Genomic DNA, 24,121 nt, shown 5'->3' on the forward strand with positions numbered 1-24,121 from the left:
GGCTCTCTCCTGCGCTGTGCGACTGCCTGCTACTTGTTATGCTCTGCTGGCTCTCTCCTGCACTGTGCGACTGCCTGCTCCTCCTTATGCTCTGCTGGCTCTCTCCTGTGCTGTGCGACTGTCTGCTCCTTCTTATGTTCTGCTGGCTCTCTCCTGCGCTGTGCGACTGCCTGCTGCTTATTATGTTCTGCCGGCTCTCTCCTGCGCTGTGCGACTGCCTGCTACTTATTATGCTCTGCCAGCTCTCTCCTGTGCTGTGCGACTGCCTGCTACTTATTATGCTCTGCCGGCTCTCTCCTGCGCTGTGCGACTGCCTGCTCCTCCTTATTATGCTCTGCTGGCTCTCTCCTGCGCTGTGCGACTGCCTGCTGCTCCTCATGCTCTGCCGGCTCTCTCCTGCGCTGTGCGACTGCCTGCTCCTCCTTATGCTCTGCCGGCTCTCTCCTGCGCTGTGCGGCTGCCTGCTCCTTATGCTCTGCTAGCTCTCTCCTGTGCTGTGCGACTGCCAGCTCCTCCTTATGCTCTGCCGCCTCTCTCCTGCGCTGTGCGACTGCCTGCTCCTTATTATGCTCTGCTGGCTCTCTCCTGCGCTGTGCGAGTCCCTGCTCCTCCTTATGCTCTGCCGGCTCTCTCCTGCGCTGTGCGACTGCCTGCTACTTGTTATGCTCTGCTGGCTCTCTCCTGCGCTGTGCGACTGCCTGCTCCTCCTTATGCTCTGCTGGCTCTTTCCTGCGCTGTGCGACTGCCTGCTACTTAATATGCTCTGCCAGCTCTCTCCTGCGCTGTGCGACTGCCTGCTACTTATTATGTTCTGCCGGCTCTCTCCTGCGCTGTGCGACTGCCTGCTACTTAGTATGCTCTGCCAGCTCTCTCCTGCGCTGTGCGACTGCCTGCTCCTTATTATGCTCTGCCGGCTCTCTCCTGCGCTGTGCGACTGCCTGCTCCTCCTTATGCTTTGCTGGTTCTCTCCTGCGCTGTGCAACTGCCTGCTCCTACTTATACTCTGCTGGCTCTCTCCTGCGCTGTGCGACTGCCTGCTACTTATTATGCTCTGCCAGCTCTCTCCTGCGCTGTGTGACTGCCTGCTCCTCCTTATGCTCTGCTGGCTCTCTCCTGCGCTGTGCGACTGCCTGCTCCTCCTTATGCTCTGCCGGCTCTCTCCTGCACTGTGCGACTGCCTGCTCCTTATTATGCTCTGCTGGCTCTCTCCTGCGCTGTGCGACTGCCTGCTCATTTTTATGCTCTGCCGGCTCTCTCCTGCGCTGTGCGACTGCCTGCTCCTCCTTATGCTCTGCTGGTTCTCTCCTGCGCTGTGCGACTGCCTGCTCCTACTTATGCTCTGCTGCCTCTCTCCTGCGCTGTGCGACTGCCTGCTACTTATTATGCTCTGCCGACTCTCTCCTGTGCTGTGTTTACTGCCTGCTCCTCCTTATGCTCTGCTTGCTCTCTCCTGCGCTGTGCGACTGCCTGCTCCTTCTTATTCTCTGCCGGCTCTCTCCTGCGCTGTGCAAATGCCTGCTCCTTCTTATGCTCTGCTGGCTCTCTCCTGCGCTGTGCGACTACCTGCTCCTCCTTATGCTCTGCCGACTCTCTCCTGCGCTATGCGACTGCCTTCTCCTCCTTATGCTCTGCTGGCTCTCTCCTGCGCTGTGTGACTGCCTGCTCCTTATTATGCTCTGCTGGCTCTCTCCTGCGCTGTGCGACTGCATGCTCCTTATTATGCTCTGCTGGCTCTCTCCTCCGTTGTGCGACTGCCTCCTCCTTCTTATGCTCTGCCGGCTTTCTCCTGCGCTGTGTGACTGCCTGCTCCTCCTTATGCTCTGCCGGCTCTCTCCTGTGCTGTGCGAGTCCCTGCTCCTCCTTATGCTCTGCCGGCTCTCTCCTGCGCTGTGCGACTGCCTGCTACTTATTATGCTCTGCTGGCTCTCTCCTGCGCTGTGCGACTGCCTGCTCCTCCATATGCTCTGCTGGCTCTCTCCTGCGCTGTGCGACTGCCTGCTCCTTCTTATGCTCTGCTGGCTCTCTCTTGCGCTGTGTGACTGCCTGATCCTCCTTATGCTCTGCCGGCTCTCTCCTGTGCTGTGCGAGTCCCTGCTCCTCCTTATGCTCTGCCGGCTCTCTCCTGCGCTGTGCGACTGCCTGCTACTTATTATGCTCTGCCAGCTCTCTCCTGCGCTGTGCGACTGCCTGCTACTTATTATGTTCTGCCGGCTCTCTCCTGCGCTGTGCGACTGCCTGCTACTTATTATGCTCTGCCGGCTCTCTCCTGCGCTGTGCGACTGCCTGCTCCTCCTTATGCTCTGCCGGCTCTCTCCTGCGCTGTGCGACTGCCTGCTCCTCCTTATTATGCTCTGCCGGCTCTCTCCTGCGCTGTGAGACTGCCTGCTGCTCCTTATGCTCTGCCTGCTCTCACCTGCGCTGTGCGACTGCCTGCTGCTCCTTATGCTCTTCTGGCTCTCTCCTGCGCTGTGCTACTGCCTGCTCCTCCTTATGCTCTGCCAGCTCTCTCCTGCGCTGTGCGACTGCCTGCTACTTATTATGCTCTGCCGGCTCTCTCCTGCACTGTGCGGCTGCCTGCTCCTTATGCTCTGCTGGCTCTCTCCTGCGCTGTGCGACTATCTGTTCCTGATTATGCTCCGCTGGTTCACTCCTGTGCTGTGTGGCTGCCTTTTTATTCCTTATGGAGATGGAGGTAACTGGTAGTCGCAAACTATTGTACTTTGAACAGAATGCCTTTTGTTCACTTGGGACCTGATTATTTATCTGGTGCTTGAGAGCTACCAACAGTGCATGTTTTCCAGATCTCCTCACAGAATCTCCTGTGAAATATTGAGCTCCACCTGTGGATCATTTTAAATGTGTTAGTGAGTAATGAATACACCTGTGCACCAGCTAGGTGGTCTGGAAAACTTGAACTGTTAGTAGCTCTCGAGGACCGAGGTTGGCTACCCCTGATCTGGTGCATACATTATCTTTATTTTGCTGCTCATGTGTAGTAAAACAATGTAGAATATAGAATGAAGGACATGTTGCACTTTCGGCCCCTCTATGCCTGGAGAGTTGGACAAGTGGAGAAGTTGCCCATAGCAACCAATCAACAGGAAGCATTACTTCTGTGTGTACTGTGACCGCAAATTATTTATTTATTACCAGTTATTTATATAGCGCACACAAATCCCGCATCACTTTACAGAGAATATTTGGCCGTTCACATCAGTCCCTGCCCCAGTGGAGCTTACACTCATTGGGGCCCTTTAATCAACGAGTTTTATCATACGCAACAAGTTTTAAAACTTGTTGCATATTATAAATGATGCTCCAACCAATCAGCTATCAACTGTCATTTTTCAAACAGATGATAGTTGGGAGCTGATTGGCTGGAGCACCATTATCATACGCAACCAGTTTTATCACTCGTGTACGCTAAAACTTTTTGATAAATGGGCCCCTATATTCCCTTTAACACGTACATTTATACACACTAGTGTTATTTTTTTTGTTGGGAGACAATTAGCCTTCCAGTATATTTTTGGAATGTGGGATGAACCATAGTACCCGGAGGAAGCACAGGGAATATATACAAACTCCACACAGGGCTGTAATGCTAACCGTTACACCGTCTGTGCTGCCTCACCTGCACCTGAAACAATGGGAAAATAGTGACACTTGAATTAGAATTAGACAAGAATAGAGATTTACATCTTATGTATACCATATAAAGCAGGGGCATCTTAAGAGAGGAGGGGGCCCGTGTGCACTCCCCGTGCGGGGCCCCGTCCTCTCTTCCCGGTGGCCGGCAGCCAACAGACGCGGCTGGCCAGCCACCGGAGCATTAGAAGACTCCGGGCACTAGAGTGTGCCCAGAGTCTACTGCGCATGCGCAGAACACCGGGTAAATGACCGCGGTGGCCATTTTCCGGTGTTCTGAGCAGCGCTGACACCCGCCGCGGGACCACAGACAGGTAAGTTTAAAATAGTATGGGTGCAGGGTCCCTCTGGACCCGGGGGCCCGTGTGCCCCGCACACACTGCACCCATTATAGATACACCACTGATATAAGGACCATGGGCCTGATTCAGAGCTGGAGGCAATTGATGTGCGGCTGCAATTTCTCACGGATCTGTAAATGCGAAATTATGCAAATGTCAGCGCAAGCACTAATCATGTGTACTTCTATGTGACGGACTGAGCAAGCCGTGCAATGCCCACTGTGCATATCTGAGCAATACTCAACTACGCTGGTGGATCCGATCACTCCTCCATCGACACACTATCGGTCACAACCTTAACTCCTCGAGCAGCCCCTGCCTGGCAGCCTTCCTTGCAATTCTCTCATAATATGACCACTGTGGCCGCGATGCTGCGAAAAACAACGCTCCCATGACACGGCCATTCCAGCCCCTGTGATCACATCAGATCACCTCCAATACTCCACCTTGAAATGCCCATGGGTAGCAGAAGCTGTCTCAAGTCACATCGATGTCGTACGCAAATGCGTACACGTTTTGTTTTATGCATGTGCTGTTAGGGTAGCCTAGACTTTTCGCGGCACGAGCAGTAGCATATAATCATTCAACTGAACAAACATCGGCTCTGCGTGCACCTCTAAATCAGGTCCTGTGTTTTAAAATTGCTTCTAGATAAAATGCGCTGAATACTCACATTTTTGCAGGTTGTTGACAAACCCTCCATGTGTTCAAGCCGCAGAACTCAGCACACAAGGGGCAACATGTAATAGGGTCAGAGTTTACAAAATTAGATTGACTAATATTTTCCTTTACAGTAGAACTAGTGGTCCCAGCATGCCTTCCCTGCATGCTGGTACTTGGAGAACCACCATTAGGAGCAGTAAGGGCCCGCTGGTACCTCTAGTTCAACTGCAAAAGAAATATTATAATAAACACAGGACACACATACCGTGAAAGTACAAGTTTATTTCACACACATACTCACCTATAATCCCTGTAGCCATTCATATCCTCTACCTCATGTAGCATCCAAGTCACCTGTAAAAAAAAAAACATATTCACTTACCCCTTGGCTCTGGTCCTCTTCGGTCCATGTAGCAATCCACGTTTCCACAAATCAACAAACCACCATTACCCGTCGCCTATGGACGGTACCTCGCAAATTTCCAATAGAAATGCATGGGATGAGCATTCATTCACTGATCTGTGAAGGCTTCTGTATAACTGGGACCATTGTAATGAAAGCCGCATTACAAGGTCCTAGTTTTCATACGAGAAAACTCACGCAGGTTTGCATAATGTAATAGTCTCGACCTCTCAAGTTCACAGGCTATTACATTTGCCGAGACGTGGGAAAAACTCGGACCTTTTAAATGTGCGAGAAGGTTTTATTACGTTAAACCCCAAGGTGTCAACTGGCTTTATAATGTACTGTATCTGCCATATAGACTTAGTGGGGATTCATCGATGTCACTAGTTCCTAGAGAATCAAGAGGCTGCATTATCCTGTATATTGGTTTAGCCCCAAATGGCTGTCTGCAGGTGAGGAGCCCACTGTAAAGTACTAAGGGCCTGATTCTGTAAGGATCGTAATTGCAAAGCTATAGATTTATGATGTATACACGCAGACTATAGATATATGATGTATGCACGCAGGCTATAGATATCTGTATGCAGGCAGGCTATAGATATCTGATGTATGCACGCAGGCTATAGATATATGATGTATACACGCAGGCTATAGATATATACTGTATGCACGCAGGCTATAGATATATGATATATACACGCAGGCTATAGATATATGATGTATGCACACAGGCTATAGATATATGATGTATGCACACAGGCTATAGATATATGATGTATGCACTCAGGCAGCTTTGCAATTGCGATTCATGCAGATATGGTAATGCAGCAGGAGGCATCACGCCCCCTGTGCATTACTTAACCGAGCTGCGTTGTTCAACGCAGCATCGGATAATCTGCGTACCATCGGCCGGCTGCGGTGACCCATAGGGTCCCGCAGCTGGCCATCGCAGTTTGGAGGAAGAGGCCAGGAAATCTCCGTCACCCGACTTGCTCCTTCTTTAACGTGTTCTAATCTTATATTTGTTCCTTCTGCCCCAAAGTTGTGCAGTGTCCCGGACACATTTCAGTTGATGAAGGAGAGTTCCACCCACGGAAAAAATATTATTATTTGGGAGATGAACTGACCTTCGAGTGCTATGCTGGATTTAAAATGTTTGGACCTGTGAATCACACATGTCAGGAGAATGGAAAGTGGAGCGGAGAGCTCACCACATGCGATGATCAAGGTAAGAATTTGGTAAGAGGGGTGTGCAAGGGTTTGAGAGAAATCACGACAGGTGGAAGAGTGACAAGTAATACAGTAACTTACTAGATGGGGTAGAAATAAAAAGGAAGTGGGAAAAAGACTGAGAGGAAGAAAATAAAAAGGAAAGATTTACAATTTGAGTTTCTCCTTATGCGAGAAGTCCCAGCATGCTCTTCCAGATGCCTGTTGTCAGTGGCTTATCTATAATGGGTGTAGGGCGTGCGGTGCACATGGACCCGTAGGTTCAGGGGGGCCCACACCACACACCCTGCATCCATGTTCTTCCCCTCCGCAGTCCCGTGTCGACAGCAGCAACGCTGCACAAATCACATAAAAAAGATGCAGCGCCTATTTCCCCGGCAATTTGCGCAGTAGAAAAATCAGTGGGAAGATGGCAGTGCCGCCAGAGTCTAATCACTTGCGCCGCCGGCTAGGGAGGAGTGGTCCGGACAGAGAGTGCACACGGGCCCCCTTCCCTGCATATTCTGTATGTTAAATCTAGGGGTGTGCACCGGACACTTTTCGTGTTTTGTGTTTTGGTTTTGGATCTGGATCTTTCTTCGTGTTTTGGATCTGGATTGGTTTTGCCAAAACCACCCTTCCGTGTTTTGGGTTCTGGGTTTTGTGTTTTGGATCTGGATTTTTTCTTAAAAAATAAAAAAAACCCGCTAAAATCACATAAATGGGCCTTTTTTTGTTCCTACGCTATTAATAACCCCAATAACATTAATTTCCACTCATTTCCACTCTATTCTGAACACCTCACACCTCACAATATTGTTTTTAGGCCAAAAGGTTGTACCGAGGAAGCTGGATGACTATGCTAAGCGACACAAGGGGGCGGCACAAACACGTGGCCCATCTAGGAGTGGCACTGCAGTGGCAGACAGGAAGCCAATCAGCGTTATGGTGCCCATTTGCATGTAGCACGAACCCGGGAGATCCGTGCTACATGCATCTGTGTGATTGGCACAGAGCAATGACAGGTCCGTGAGACCCGTCTGTGCTGCTGTGGTAAAAAAAAAAAAAAAAACCTGTGTAAAAAAAGAAAAAAATGGCGTGCACCCCCCCAAAAAAGAGCAACCAGCCCCGGGCATTAGTAACCCAGTGCTGGGTGTGCTTAAATACAGGGGACAAACGACGTAGGGGTCCCCTGTACTTAAGCACAACCAGCACCGGGCTAGTCAGAACCAGCGCTGGTTGCCAAAATACGGGGGACAAACGACGTAGGGGTCCCCTGTATTCTGCGCAACCAGCTCTGGGCTCTGATCCGGTCCTGGTTCTGGAAATATAGGGGACAAAAAATGAGTAGGGTTCCCCTGTATGTTCCAGAACCAGCACTGGACTTTTTCTAGCGGGGGGCTGATGCCACAGCCAGGGGAGCCCTTTCACCGGGCCCCCCAGCCGCAGCATCAACCCTGACCGCTAGTCAGCCCAGGCCGGGGATCCCTGGAGAGCTGGGGACCCCCCCAATAAAGGGGTCACCCTCTCCAGGGCACCCCAGGCCCAGGCTGATAGCCCGGGGCTATCCCCGCCACCCCTGGTGGCGGTGGGTGGCGGGTTGATTGTGTGGTGTGGTGTAAATAAAGAATATCAAACATTGTCTTTACAAGTAGAACTGCAAGTCCCAGCTAGCCTGCCCCGCATGCTGGTACTTGGAGAACCACAAGTACCAGCATGCAGGGCATTAAGGGCCCACTAGTACCTGTAGTTCACCTGTAAAAAAAATGTTTAAAAAAACACAGGACACACACACCGTGACAGTATAAGTTTATTAAACATACATACACACACACACATGTACACATACTCACCTATGTAACCTGTAGCATCGGTCCACTTGTCCGGTAAAGTATCCCTAGGGGACCTGTGAAAAAAAACATACTCACCATCTCCTATGCGAGGTTCTGTCCTCTTCGTTCCAAAGTAGGCATCCCCGGACTTGGCAAAAAAAAAAAACGAAAACGCGATCCACGAACTTAGTACCGTTCTATAGAACGGTACTTCCCGAATGAGAGCTTAGCGGCGGGGTATCACCATGGAAACCCCGCTGCTAAGCGTTCATTGGCTGAGAGAGGTCATCTCCCGTCTCTCAGCCAATGAACGGCTCCCTCCATTGTAGTCAATGGTGGGAACCGCAGGGTAAACTTTAATAACCTTGCGGCTCCCAGCATTGACTACAATGGAGGGAGCCGTTCATTGGCTGAGAGAGACGGGAGATGGCCTCTCTCAGCCAATGAACGCTTAGCAGCGGGGTTTCCATGGTGATACCCCGCCGCTAAGCTCTCATTCGGGAAGTACCGTTCTATAGAACGGTACTAAGTTCGTGGATCGCGTTTTCGTTTTTTTTTTTTTGCCAAGTCCGGGGATGCCTACTTTGGAACGAAGAGGACAGAACCTCGCATAGGAGATGGTGAGTATGTTTTTTTTCACAGGTCCCCTATGGATACTTTACCGGACAAGTGGACCGATGCTACAGGGTTACATAGGTGAGTATGTGTACATGTGTGTGTGTGTGTATGTATGTTTAATAAACTTATACTGTCACGGTGTGTGTGTCCTGTGTTTTTTTTAAACATTTTTTTACAGGTGAACTACAGGTACTAGTGGGCCCTTAATGCCCTGCATGCTGGTACTTGTGGTTCTCCAAGTACCAGCATGCGGGGCAGGCTTGCTGGGACTTGCAGTTCTACTTGTAAAGACAATGTTTGATATTCTTTATTTACACCACACCACACAATCAACCCGCCACCCACCGCCACCAGGGGTGGCGGGGATAGCCCCGGGCTATCAGCCTGGGCCTGGGGTGCCCTGGAGAGGGTGACCCCTTTATTGGGGGGGTCCCCAGCTCTCCAGGGATCCCCGGCCTGGGCTGACTAGCGGTCAGGGTTGATGCTGCGGCTGGGGGGCCCGGTGAAAGGGCTCCCCTGGCTGTGGCATCAGCCCCCCGCTAGAAAAAGTCCAGTGCTGGTTCTGGAACATACAGGGGAACCCTACTCATTTTTTTCCCCTGTATTTCCAGAACCAGGACCGGATCAGAGCCCAGAGCTGGTTGCGCAGAATACGGGGGACCCCTACGTCGTTTGTCCCCCGTATTTTGGCAACCAGCTCTGGTTCTGACTAGCCCGGTGCTGGTTGTGTTTAAGTACAGGGGACCCCTATGTCGTTTGTCCCCTGTATTTAAGCACACCCAGCACTGGGTCACTAATGCCCGGGGCTGGTTGCTCTTTTTTTGGGGGGGAGGACGCCATTTTTTTCTCTTTTTACACAGGTTTTTTTTTTTTTATTTACCACAGCAGCACAGACGGGTCTCACGGACCCGTTAGTGCTCTGTGTCAATGACACAGATGCAAGTAGCACGGATCTCCTGGTCCGTGCGTGCATCTGTGTCATTGAAATACACAGCAGCACAGACGGGTCTCACTGACCCATCTGTGCTCTGTGTCACTGTCAATCACACAGATGCATGTAGCACGGATCTCACGAGTCCGTGCTACATGCAAATGAGCACCATAATGCTGATTGGCTGAGAGCCGTGACAGACGGCTCTGTCAGCCAATCAGCACTTTGCCCATTAAAGGCAAAGGCATTTTTTTTTAAATGGCCGCTCGAGGCAAAACCTCGAGATCCGACAGCAGATCTCGAGGTTTTGCCTCGGGAGAGGGATCCGGGGCAGACAGGGAGATCCGAGCTTGGGCTCGGATCGCCCCGGATCCCCGAAGTTCGGGTGGGTTCGGTTCTCAGGGAACCGAACCCGCTCATCCCTAGTTAAATCATTTCTTTCCTACTCTCCTGAAATGTCCAGGAGACTCGCATGGCTTGGGGAGTCCTAAAGGACTCCTGGGAGAATAGGCCACCCTCCAGGACCCTACTATTCACATCATCAAGTCTCTACCATGGGTTGGGTATGAAATCCCGGCTGTCGCGATGCCGCTATTCAGAATACCGACAGCGGCATCCAGACAGCCAGAATACCGACACCCATTGGAACACAAGGTAAGTTTTTCCCTACCCTAACCATCCCCGGTGCCTAAACCTAACACCCCCTTCCCAGTGCCTAAACCTAACCTCCCCCTTCCCACACCCTAAACCTAAGATCCTCTCCCCGGTGCCTAAACCTTACCACCCCCACCCCCCCTAGTGCCTAAACCTAACCTCCCCCTCCCCGCACCCTAATCCTAACCATCCCTCCTGGTGCCTAACCCTCCCCCTAATGCCTAAACCTAACCCCACTACCTAACCCTACCCTCCCTGTGCACCCCGATACTTACCATTCAGGATTCCGACGGTTGGAATACTGGTGCCGGGATCGATTTCGGCACCGGTGTTTAGACCGTCGGCATCCCGCACGCCGGAATGCCGACTACATCCACCCTGCCACACTCACTTCACAACACAGTGCCTACCACTCTCAGGAGCATGGGATGACATTCATCTTCCGGGCATGCCAGGAAAGTTGGCAATTATGCCTATACCATAGACCATGTTCAACCCTGCTCATTACCCAGGTTGAAATGCCGGGCCACTTGACACAGGTTATTTCAACTGGTTGGTCCTGTTCACACTGCAATAATCCGGGTTGCTGCGCGCTCATGTGCAGTAACCCTGGTCATTTGATGGCAGTGTGAAAGGGGTATTAGTGTGTATGGATTTCTATGGGATGGGGAGGTCTGGCCGATAAATATTAAATAGCACATAAGGTGCAACCTCCGGATCCTGGCCGTTGCAGGAGTCTAATTAGGCATTTATCGGCTAACGGTCCTGCATACACACCTATACAATTGTTGGGACGAGGATTGTATAGGTGTGTACACAGCTTAACAGGCTACGTCGTAGGCAAATGGTCACCTGATGAAAGGTAATAAGTTGCACTGTGTTTGACTATGTAAACAGCAGCACAGCATGATCTCAGACTATGCTTCACTGTACAATATCTCATACACAAATAGTTATAATTGCTAACAAATTATATTACGGTACATACATTGAAATCAGATGGTTGCATAGAGTTCACAGACACATTCATTCATACACACGGATGGACACCAGGGAAGGACTTTCAGGTGGCATTATATAAAGTCAGAGACAGGAGACCGCTAGAATACGCTGCCGCGAAAAGCGTCTGCGCCCACTTCTGGATCAGCCTCAGTGTGTGGCCTCACCCATTATGATTTTCTCCAATCGGATTTGAAGCTTCCAAATGGAAAACCAGGCCAGCCATATTTCCTGTGTTTGTGTGAACTCGCCATGACCGGTCAACGTCCATTTCAATCCAGTTTGACGTGGTGCCTGAATTATTGGACTGGCAGCATCTGACCTAGCTCATGCATGTCAAAATGTATCACAGATCCAGTTTTAACGTAATGGGATTTAAATGTATTTGATGTCCGTGAACAAATACAATACTGGTTAGAGTAATAAGATCATTTTATTTTAAGTAACTTGATTGACCCCCAGGGATTATAGATTAGCTCATTTGTTCCACAGAGTTATCACTTGGGATAGCCTGAAAAATTGATTTGGGATTGAGGTGAGATGATTAGATTTTCTGCCTTTAAAAACCTGTTGCTGGGGCACTGTGCCGATTAAGGCTTGTGGGGGCCCCAGGGCAACTAAATTGTGGGGGCCCCTTCAAGCCACACGGAGCTTCCCCCCTTCCCCCTAAGCCTTATGCCCTCCCACCCCCAAAGCCTCCGCCACTGACTTACCTGAGTGCCGGCGTGACCTCCTCCCGACAGAGCTGCTCCCTGGTCCTCTCATCGGCATTGCGGACGTAATGTTTCACGTGGCGCCATTGAGTAGACTCGGGAGCCGCTCTGCGCTGTATGCAGCGGCACTGACTGTGCCGCTGCATACATTAATAGCGAATCGCGGCACTGAGCCTCAATCCGGGACCCTGTGTGGGGGCCCCTCCGTGTCTGGGGGCCAGGGATGATTGACCCTGTTGCCCCCCCCCCCCTTAATCCGGCCCTGCTGGGGCAGTGTCTACGTTATACGCACAACCGTGGGAAATGAGTAACCGTAAATAATGGCTGTTCACATTATTCAGATGTTTAATCGCTGCAAAGAATAACTTTTCCATTGCGCTCCCTAAGATGACGATATTTGATGTAAAGAATGTGAAATTCACACTGACGGATGTTTTTCTCTTCCTTTTTCTATTTCCTTCCATTTTCACTTTCCATTTCTTTTCCTGCTCTCTGTGTTTTCACACACACAGAGGGATATTGCCCCAATCCAGGAATCCCGTTTGGGGCCACAAAAGTAGGCTCATCTTACAGAATCGAGGCCAAGGTAAAATATCTGTGCCAGAATGGACTGGAAATGTTTGGATCTAACGAGAGGAAATGCATGGAGAACAAGAAATGGTCAGGAGCTGAACCCACCTGCAGGGGTAAGAGGGTATAAATAAGAGGTATATTATATCATGTACACAAAACTAAGGCCTACCCATTTTCTCCTTACAGAGGAGGCAAGCATTTCTTTGAGCTGTGCTAATATTCATGAGAATGCAGCTTATCAATGCACTAGAAACTAATGCAATCTTACCTACTCTCCCGGGAGGGTCCAGGGACTCCCGAAACTCAGGTGGCTCCAGGGAGAATAGGCCAGCCATTCCGATGCCGCTGACTTCCCGAGTGAAGTGTGAGGTCCAGAGGCTTGATGACGCGTTTCACATTGAATAACGTTATCATTGCCCCACCTTCCACTTTGCAGTAGGGCAAATCGTGGCTTTGTGTAGTTGGGGGCAGGGCTCAATTCTTATTATTATTATTATTATTATTATTATTATTATTATGATTATTATTATTATTATTATTATGATTATTATGATGATTATTATTATTATTATTATTATTATTATTATTATGATTATTATTATTATTATTATGATTATGATTCAAATATATCACAGTGTTTTGTACAAAATTAGCTACAAGGATTGTATGCCATGTGAAACATTTGGGTATGGTAAACATTGCTCTAAATAAGATGCATATCCCCTTTAGTCTTTTATATACTCAGTTTTAGAGGTATATTTACTAAAGTGAGAGTTTTTATAAGGGGAGATACTGCCCATAGCAACCAATAAGTTTCTAGCTATTGTCTCCTAGAAGGTGCTAGTTAAATGTTAAGTAGAATCTGATTGGTTGCTATGGGCAACAGCTCCACTTCTAAAAACTCTCACTTTAGTAAATATACCCCTTAGGGCCTGTAATATGATGTCCCACTGAACAAAAAATGGTATTAGCTTAAAAGAGAGAAAAACCATCACTGAAAATCAAAACAATAACTGTGCATACACTTTGTGTGTGTGTGTGTGTGTGTGTGTCTTTTGCCTGTGTGTGTGTGCGTGTGAGTGTGTGTCTGTATGTCTGTGTGTGTGTCTATATGTCTGTGCGTGTGTCTGTGTGTGTCTGTATGTCTGTGCGTGTGTCTGTATGTCTGTGCGTGTGTCTGTATGTATGTGCGTGTGTCTGTCTTTTTGCCTGTGTGTGTGTGTCTGTATGTCTGTGCGTGTGTCTATGTCTGTGTGTGTGTCTGTGTGTATGTCTGTGCGTGTGTCTGTGTGTGTGTCTGTATGTCTGTGCATGTGTCTGTCTTGTTGTGTGTGTGTCTGTATGTCTGTGCGTGTGTCTGTGTGTGTGTCTGTATGTATGTGCGTGTGTCTGTCTTTTTGCCTGTGTGTGTGTGTCTGTATGTCTGTGCGTGTGTCTATGTCTGTGTGTGTATGTCTGTGCGTGTGTCTGTGTGTGTGTCTGTATGTCTGTGCATGTGTCTGTCTTGTTGTGTGTGTGTCTGTATGTCTGTGCGTGTGTCTGTGTGTGTGTCTGTATGTATGTGCGTGTGTCTGTTTTTTTGCCTGTGTGTGTGTGTCTGTATGTCTGTGCGTGTGTCTATGTCTGTGTGTGTGTCTGTGTGTATGTCTGTGCGTGTGTCTGTATGTCTGTGCATGTGTCTGTCTTGTTGTGTGTGTGTCTGTATGTCTGTGCGTGTGTCTGTATGTCTGCGCGTGTGTCTGTGTGTATGTCTGTATGTCTGTGCGTGTGTGTGTGTCTATATGTCTGTGCGTGTGTCTGTGTGTGTGTCTGTATGTCTGTGCGTGTGTCTGTCTTTTTGCCTGTGTGTGTGTCTGTATGTCTGTGCATGTGTCTGTGTCTGTATGTCTGTGCATGTGTCTGTGTATCTGTTTTTTTTGTCTGTGTGTGTCTGTGTATCTGTTTTTTTTGTCTGTGTGTGTCTGTATGTCAGTGCGTGTGTATGCCTGTGCTTGTGTCTGTTTTTTTGACTGTGTGTCTGTATGCCTTTGCATGTGTCTGTATGTCTGTATGTCTGTGCGTTTGTCTGTGTGTCTGTCTTTTTGTCTGTGTGTGTCTGTGTGTCTGTATGTCTGTGCAGGTGTCTGTCTTTTTGTCTGTGTGTGTCTGTATGCCTGTGCGTGTGTGTGTATGTCTGTACATGCGTCTGTATGCCTGTGCGTGTGTGTGTGTGTCTGTATGTCTGTACATGCGTCTGTATGCCTGTGCGTGTGTGTATGTCTGTATGTCTGTACATGCGTCTGTATGCCTGTGCGTGTGTCTGTATGCCTGTGTGTGTGTCTGTGTGTCTGTCTGTTTGTCTGTGTGTGTCTGTGTGTCTGTGCAGGTGTCTGTCTTTTTGTCTGTGTGTGTCTGTATGCCTGTGCGTGTGTGTGTGTCTGTATGTCTGTACGTGCGTCTGTATGCCTGTGCGTGTGTCTGTATGCCTGTGTGTGTGTCTGTCTTTTTGTCTGTGTGTCTGTCTGTTTGTTTGTGTGTGTCTCTATGCCTGTGCATGTGTGTGTGTTTAGATTTACTGAGGATGAAGAGCAATACTCATCACTCCTGAATGGTACAAGCTGATTAATGTATCCATGACTGTTCTCTCTCTTCCGCAGACTATTACACTTACGACACCCCCAAGGAGGTGGCGGGCAGTTTCTCGTCTTCCCTTTCTGAAACACTTGAATCAGCTGACCCAGATAAAGTGGAAGGTAGGAGAAATGGCTATTAGAGAAATACTCTGCAGTAATGTACAGTACATATACACACTTGCCAACTCTCCCTGACTGTCAGGGGGACTCCCTGAAATAGCAGCAATCACCCTGAAGAGTATGGTAATCTCCCTGATTACACCTTACCCCCATTATGTAGCTGTTATATACTTGGAAGAAAAATAAATCAGATATATATACATTCAAATGGTATAATCAGTTCCATTTCCCTGCATTGGTTATAAGGCATAACAGCTGTTGCTGTCACAATCTCCCTGAAATGCTGTTTCAAAAGTAGGCAGATATGGTACAGTACACCCACAGTAACAACAGTCGTTCATGTGTTGTATAGCACCACACACAAAGCCAGGCAGGACGCAAACCATCGCTAAACAGTGTCTGGAATACATCTATTATGTTGGGAAGCAACATTCACAGGGCTGCATAGGAATGATATTAAATGTATTTTTATTTTTGTCGACTTGGTCTTTACAATTTACTGTACCTTTTTCCTTGCTATGAATAATGGAGGAGAAGGTTTTATAGAGGGGGTGATGCACAATGTGAAGCGCTGTTTAGTATGTTGGTGATATATAAATAAAGGATGGGAAATAATATAATAGTCATTATGTTAGGGTAAATTCACCAAGAGCACATTTACCTGTATATATGACCCTGAATACTGTGGGAATTGCTTACCCCTCTCTTTATCACTGCTTCTCCAAAGCAAGATTTACTTAGGCCATAATGATGGCTAGAACTCCCCTTTAGACTGTAAGATCTCACGAGCAGGGCCTTTCTCCCTCACACCACCAACATTTCCTCCTTCTGCCAAGAAGGGAGGGGGGGGTCCTAATTGCCCAGGCTTATTGGAGGAGCCTGGTGGGGACCCGGGTCCGTCTCCCACTTCTTATCTATCTGTTGCACCAGCCTCTCTCTCCAGCACAGGCTCCTGTGTGCTCGGATGCGATGGCTCCTGGGAGGCTGCTGCTGGAACATCACTAGAGATGTAAATAGCCACTGTCAAACATATTTCCAGCTCTTCCCTTTCCTTATGTACTGCATGAACTACAGGGAATATGGGAGGGAGCTGTAAGTGGTTTTACAGAGACCATAGCTGTGCCCTCTATGACATGGCCATGCCCACATGGCACTGACCATAGCCGCAGCCCCACCGCAGCTCACTGTGGGCTTTGATCATTTCATCTCCGGGCCCATGTGGCCCGATGTATTATATCAGACTGTTCTCCCTCAGTGGTGCTGAGAAGATCTCTGTTATGTGGTCATTGCCAGCAAAGTGGGTCAGCAGCAAGCAGAGCCTCACTTGCCAGCATTAGGGTACTGTGATGGGTTGCTATTCGGTCGCTATTTTAGGTTGACACTTAATTTGTATTTAGTGCTAGGCCCACGGGAGCTGTTGCACATTTATCTGTCTTGCAAAAGAATCTCGCTGCTGTTAGCTCTGCACATGCTTCATAGCTGAACATATGGATATTGGTCACTTGTGCCTGAATGGACATAACTGGGTGGTAACGGGGCCTATACCCATTCAGGGCTACTTGCTGGCACAGGAGCACACTGATAATGATGACAGCTATAAAAACTAGTATATAGAAAGGGGTACTACAGTCTCAAAGGATTGCACAAGCAGGGCTCTATGCTGCCCTGTGCCGACCCCGAACCCATGATGTCATTATAGCATGCTGGGGGGCAGAGGAAGTAAAGCACTGCCCATAGCATGCTTGGGTGACTTCTTCTAGTGGGGGGGCCTCTGTGACATTTTATTCTTCTTTTAAAGGTAAGTCTAAGTTTCAAATTAGACAGTCTGAGGTAAACTATCTGACCCATACACTGCATTCACCTCCAGGTTGTAGTTCTGACCTGTCAAAACCTGCATGAGCCAAGAATAAATTAGAACAATGTCTGAAATTGTTCAGTTGGATAACCTCCCTTCTGCCCAATTTCAGAAAATATTTGCATTAGTACATTTTAATTATCCTGGTTCAGTATCCAGTATTAGAGAAATACACGCTGGTTCATATTTACCTTTTCACAACCATCTCCATCACCTATGAACTAAAATTGATTGAAAGCATATACTGGATTATGTTTTACAATCATTCTGTGCTCCATCCAGATTATTGCTCAGCTTTAGGTTCCTCATTCATATCTATGTTAGCTACTTTTTTTTAATATAATGAACCAGTTGGTGTAATTATTAGTATTACTACCTCACAACACTGAGGTCTTGAGTTCAATTCCCACCATGGCCCTAACTATGTGAAGCTCATAGATTCTCCCTGTGCTCGCATGGGTTTCTTCCGGGTACTCTGGTTTCCTCCTACAAACCAAAAATATGCTGGTAGATTAATTGGCTCTTGATTAAAATTAGCCCTGATATGTATGTGTGTCTACATGTGTTAGGGAATATAGAATGTAAGCTCCACTGTTGCAGGGACTGATATGAATTACCAAATATTCTCTGTAAAGCACTGCAGAATATGTGTGCATAATATAAATAACTGTTAATAAATAATAACCATGGTTTATTACAAGGCTTGGGTGCTGGAAGGTATTCAGAAAGCTTTGTAAGTACTATGATTAATGCTATGAGTTACTGGAGGTGAGCAGTTTGGTTTTGCTGAAACTGAACACACCCAAACTTTGGATTCCAAGTCGATCTGAGTTCTGGCTCAGATCACTTTGGGGTTCCAAGTAGAACTGAGCCCCGACTCGGGTCTTCTCGCAAGTTTTGAACTTTTTTCTACAAACTGGATCTTGTGTATTTTGGATTCCTTGAGATGCTTTGATGTGGTCAACATCAATTGGAAGTTAATGTTCTTGATGATAAAAATACTATAGGAACAAAAACAGGTCAAGGATATATAATTTTATCTGTTTTTATACATTTTTAAATAACTAAAAAACCTGAACCAAATCACTTGATGGTGGTTTTGCCAAAACCAAAACATGATGATGATTTAGGACCAAAACCAGAACACAGGTGTCTGCACACATCTCTACTAGTTACACGGATATTCAGTTGGGAATGTATATTAGAAGCTTGTACTGAATACTGTGTTGTCCATTCTAACCTGTATTGAATGCCTATTATTTACAGGTTGCCCTGCTTAATGGTATTCTCTTTTAGAGGTTAATTTACTGAATGGCAATTTTCCTACATATTTTAATGGTTTTAAGGTTTACCTGAGCCAACGCTGGTAGATTATCATATCATTAAGAGACTTGGGTGCAGTCACTGACTATACCAAATAAAACTAAATTCCACTTCTATAATTGTAACACCACATCAAAAATAAATTGTTACATTTGGAGGCACTGCTGAGATATCAAAAAGACTCACAGCCTGTTTATAAGCACAGTATAGCTAACATATCAGAAAAGAATATCTTGGACTGGTGTTATCACAAAGAAGCTTTACCAGACTATTGTTTTGAGTTGTGTGGGAATCTATCACACATCAGATAAAACAAAAAAAAGCATCTTTACATTTAGGCCAAAACCCGATCTTTCCTATGGGGGAAATGAAAGACGATTCTTTAGATATCTTCGCTCTCACCAAAGTCAGACATTCCAAAATTTCACACAATGTGTTGAAGATAAAGGCCCACTAGACTGATGTAAAATAGTTTGTCTCCCATATTGCATTAAAGAGAAAATAAAGATATCCTTAATGCTATTCAAACTTTACATCGACTTATTCGAATTAAGATAATAAATAAATGGAAAGGAGTCTTGGGAGTTACTTGTGCAGCCCTCATTTGAAGTGATAAGGCTTTGGAGCCCCTCCTTAATCCTGTGGTTATTGCTATTAACAGCAGTCCATGGCAATAATAGCATATTATTTGACTAATAACCAGTAAAGATGAAGAAGTGGCAGAGTCTTCAAAGGAATCTTGATGTTTTCCCCCATACAGTTTCCCTTTTCCCTTTCTACTGCCACTACCACTGAGTGATCCAGGTTCAGAACAGACAAGACTATTGGGAATCAATTGGAGATCGTGGTTGATATGGTGGTAAATAACTAGAAAGGTTGCACTATGAGGGGAGCTGTAGGAGATTAATGGTCTTCTCAGGGATCATTATTGTTTCTATGGGAGAAGAGAACTACATATCTTTTAGAGAAGCAGCTGTACAACATTTCGAGGAGTGGCATTGTCTGGAACATATTAATAGGCAAAAGATTGCGGTGAGTCTTCAAGGTCCTGCCATGGGGATCATTCAAACATCTAGATGAAGAAAAAATAATGCCATGTGGCAGATTATTTAGAAGCCCAGGGTTTTCCTACAGGACATTGAAGGATGTTAGTGACTTATTGCTTAGCCTGAATAGAACCTATCAAGTACTTGGAAAAAACTAACTACTTATATTGCATAGATCATCCCATTTATAAGGTAGTGGATAAAGATGAAACCCCATTTTGGGAGAGATCCAGATGACTAGCCCTGGCTGATTTAGAAGATTTGCGTAAACACATTAAATGGTTGTTGGAAAATCAATCATTGTAGATACAGAAAGTCCTTTCACTTCTCCTATAGTTATTGCCTGTAAAAAAATATAAAAAAACAGATTGTGAGTACTGTAGATTATAGGACATTAAATCAGAAAACAATTTCACACCAATACACCTCTTCAAAGATTGAAGAAGTTCTCAATTGTTTTCAAGGAAACAATTGGCTCTCTGTACTTGATTTATGCCGTGGCTATTGCCAAATCCGCATGTATCCCAGAGACATTGAAAAGACCACATTTTTCTGCCCCTTAAGAATTTAAAAATTTTTGAAAATGCCTCAGGGACTTTCCAATGAACCATGGAAAAATCTGTGGGTAATATGAACTACAGTATAGAGAAGTTCTCATATATTTGGGTGCCATTATTGTTTTTGAGAGATTTGTATAAGAACATATGGATCCCTAAGTAATAGACCAGTTTATTGACAGAGGATTAAAATCGTCTCTCGACAAATGTACATTTTGTCAATTATTAGTGAAATACCTAGGTCATGTAGTGAGTAGAGTTGGGGTAGCCACTGATCCTACAAAGGTGGAAGCCGTGAGTCGATGGCCAAGGCAAACTAAATTAGAGTGCCTAACCTTGAAATTAATGATATTACCACAGATTTGTACTGCATTATTTTAAAATAGATTAGCTTGACTTGATTAAGATATATCCTCTGTTCAGGGGAATGCTGCATTGGAGTAAAGTTTGCAAGGGGCCATATTTGAGACCTTCAGAAGAATTTGTAGATAGGTGGACCTCCGTGAAGAAGCTTTTCTTAAACTAAATTGGTGCTTCTTACATGGCCCTATTGTGGCTTATGCTGATCCCGCATTACCTTACACATTGCACAGTGATGCTTCCTTGGATGGATTAGGAGCTGTACTATATAACAAACATGATAATAAGTTAAATAGTAAACAATGTAGGAAGAGACAATTGGTGGCGCTACTACATAATATATATATATATATATATATATATATATATATCACAATGATTAATACATCCCTTAATGATGCGATGTCCTGGTAAATGGATGTCGGGACTGTTATAATTCTGTCGTTTTCAAAGTTCACTCAGTCGATATATAAAAAGATTAAGATATCAAAACAATACAATGTGTATTAATTTCTTTCAAGTAAAACAACAGAGTTCTTATGCTTCCCACTGTATACAATAGCGTACCCCACTCACAGTAGAAACGGGGTATACCTATACATCAAGGTATCTTTTATAAATGATCTGGTATAGTCCAATGTGCAAGTAAAGGGTTTTTGGAAAAAAGACTCTGAGTGAGCGTACCCCAGCTCACAGTGTATTAATAATGTATATTCTCATCAGGGTATCTTTTTTGTAGAGAAAAGCAATACAGCATACCCAAACTCATGCAAAAATCGGAGATAAAGTGACCACAAAGGTTTCTTTAGTGCCTAAGGTGGAGATGCGTACCCAAACTCACATAAAATAAAACATAGGAAAAATTTCATCAAACGGTATCTTTTACGATTTAGTAGTAATAGCGTACCCCAACTCACTCTGTATGTAGTAGTGGAACTCCCATAAAGGTTTCTTTGTACACCAGGGTCCTGTGTGTTTCTCAAATAGAGATCCCTCCAAAAAATATCGTTTGATGGTTCAAAATAATTATTTTAATACAGGACAAAGTAGGATATATAATATCTGGGTTCCCAACATAGAGGTTGTTGGGGGTTATTACAATACATACATAAAAAAGGTTCCTCCAAGAAAATCGTGATAAAAACGTTCAGTACATAATTAGCTTTTTATGGAATTTTTTTCTTGTATACTATTATGTACTGAACGTTTTTATCACGATTTGGAAGATTGACAACTAAGTGGCAGCTTATGCGCCCATAAGAATAACCCTCTACCACTATACTTTTGTATGATAATAAGTTAAAGCTTATCTCTTATATCAGCCGGGACTTGTCAGCAAGTTAAAAAAAATTACCCTGTTCGCAAATTAGAGATTCTGGCCTTAAAATGGGCACTGGTCGATTAATTTCATGATTACCTCTATGGTAATCCTTCAAAATACGATCTGATTATAATTTTTTCCTCTATGTCAGAATCTCCACTAAATAGATCGCTACTGGTCATAAATGACTAATGGCTCTGGCTATTTATGACTAGTTTAAAATACCGGCCATGCATCTATAATATAGGTGCTAATGCATTGTCCAAGTTTCCCGTTCAAAAGGAGGAAAAGATGAATGGAAAAGATGAATGGATGGAAATCCCAGCTCCCAAAGTGCAGGGATTATATCACTATAGCAGTATTCACTCATTATCTGTGTCAATCAGTTCATTGGGGGCATCAGATAAAGCGTTACCCCTTGTGTTTTGTTGGCTAAAAGGAGTGGCATGTTCTTGTTTATAATGCTTTTCCCATCCCGCTCACCTTGGGTGGCTGAATTACCATTCTGTGTCATTTTCAATAATATCCTATCTGTACAGGATTTGCTAGTTTCAGACAAGGAAAAATAGACCTGCTTTACAATTAACTCTAAACTTACACTGTACTTCACATTGGGAAGTCTGCTAAAAAGAGATATCTTTGTGGTGATAAATGTATAGAGATGCACTCGCACCCTTGTGTTTTGGTTTTGCCAAAACCACCCTCAAAGGTTTTGGTTGATTTGTTTTTGAATCTGGATTTCTTTAGAGTCATAAGCAGGTTTAAATGCGGCCGCATGAGGCGATTATTAGCACACGGCAAATGCGGTCTCCATATGCATAATTAAGTCCTACGCAACTCTGCCTCTTCTCCGCGACTGCTGAGTAGGTGTTACTGGGTGGCAGCTGGCCGGCAAAAGGGCGTTCCATGTCTATGTTATGGGCGTGTAGCTAGAGTTACTACCACTCATTATCATATCTGTAATGGACCCAGGTCCCGTGTGCTCTGCACCCCCTGCACCCAAATACTTATACTTACCTCTTCGGAGTCCAACATTGGGCAGCGCTGTATACAGAAATCATGACCTGCGCATGCACTGTAGAGCAGTGTCCGGCAAAATAGCACAGGCACCATGTTCCCGGAGACCTGTACATGTACAGTAGACTCTGACACAAAGCCAGAGTCTCCTGTGCTGCCAGAGAGGAGGGGGTCCGCACAGAGGGCCTGATTCAGAGGCGCTCGCTATTTGCGAGCTCTCGCTCTGAATCGGGGCAGATTTGAAAAAAAATAAAAAATCTGCCTCCGGCAACTCGCATAACTGTGGGTGACCACCCACAGCTTTTGCGAGCGGCCTGGCGATGGTCGCGATTTTCGCGGCCTGGCGATGGTCGCGATTATCGCGACCATCAGGCTTTCAAGGAGACCCTTGCGGTAGGGTCTCGGTTCCCGCAAGCCCCAGTGAACTTCCTGCTCTAATAGAGTAGGAAGTTCACTAATGACATCACGAATGCTTTCAGTAGGGCCGCCCACAAACGACAGGCTTCAAGAACACCTCAGTTTGTCCAGCCACCCCCCCCTCCCCACCTACAAAACAGGGTGAGCTGTTGATCAACATCGACAGCCGCCCCGTTTTGTAGCGAGCCCTGGAGCGATTGGTTCTCACTCGCTCCAGGGCTCACGTGCGCACTGGCCGACCATCGACCCGCTTGCGAGCACTATGCGCTCGCGAGCGGGTCTAAATCAGGCCATTTCCCCTCTTAAACCACCCTGGCTACTACTACTACTACAGTGCACACCATTTTCAGTCAGATCATCTGCACCTAGCACAGGGTACGTGTAAGTGCCAATGATAATGTCTGCACAGAGGGTGGTGCAATCACATTGGTGCATATGACTCAGAATACGGACACATAGTCAGGCTTTCCTACCCTCCCGATTTGGTCAGGAGCCTCCTGAATATCGGGTGCCACTCCTGACCCCCCGGAAAGGCAGGCAAGCCTCCCGGCTGCCGCCAGCCCCCCTGACTTCCTACTAGAAACCCCCGCAGCGGGGGGCCCGTTGACACGATTCGCGCTGAATCGCTTCATCGTGGCTCCGCCCCCTGCTTCACAATGCCTTTATTTTCGGGCCCCCAACATGGACCCATTGCCCGGCCACGCCCCCCCACTTTTTGCAGGCATTCAGCTCCCTCCCGGAAGGTATTCATATAGTTGCATTAGCATTCCATCCACACAGTCTTCTATGCATCCTCTGAAGCTGGGGTATTTAAAAAAAACTAATTTCTGGATTATAAATGTATAACTGTGCAGCAGTGACAGATGGCAAGGCCCCAGGTGATATTGTCCTGTACTGGGAGACGGA

General features: G+C 46.4%; 1 protein-coding gene across 1 annotated transcript in view; it reads left to right on the forward strand.

Annotated features, from left to right (window-relative positions):
• The window catches only part of LOC148506618 (complement factor B-like), a 139,621-nt gene that overhangs the window by 13,171 nt on the left and 102,329 nt on the right, over nt 1-24,121 (forward strand). The window contains exons 3-5 of the mRNA XM_088446702.1: nt 6,101-6,286; nt 12,527-12,700; nt 15,224-15,319. Of these exons, the coding sequence (XP_088302828.1) occupies nt 6,101-6,286; nt 12,527-12,700; nt 15,224-15,319 (456 nt within the window). The remainder of the gene's footprint in view (nt 1-6,100; nt 6,287-12,526; nt 12,701-15,223; nt 15,320-24,121) is intronic.

Source organism: Taudactylus pleione, unplaced genomic scaffold (genome assembly GCF_031769625.1).
Source record: "Taudactylus pleione unplaced genomic scaffold, aTauple2 ptg000400l, whole genome shotgun sequence".
Taxonomy (NCBI): Eukaryota; Metazoa; Chordata; class Amphibia; order Anura; family Myobatrachidae; genus Taudactylus; species Taudactylus pleione.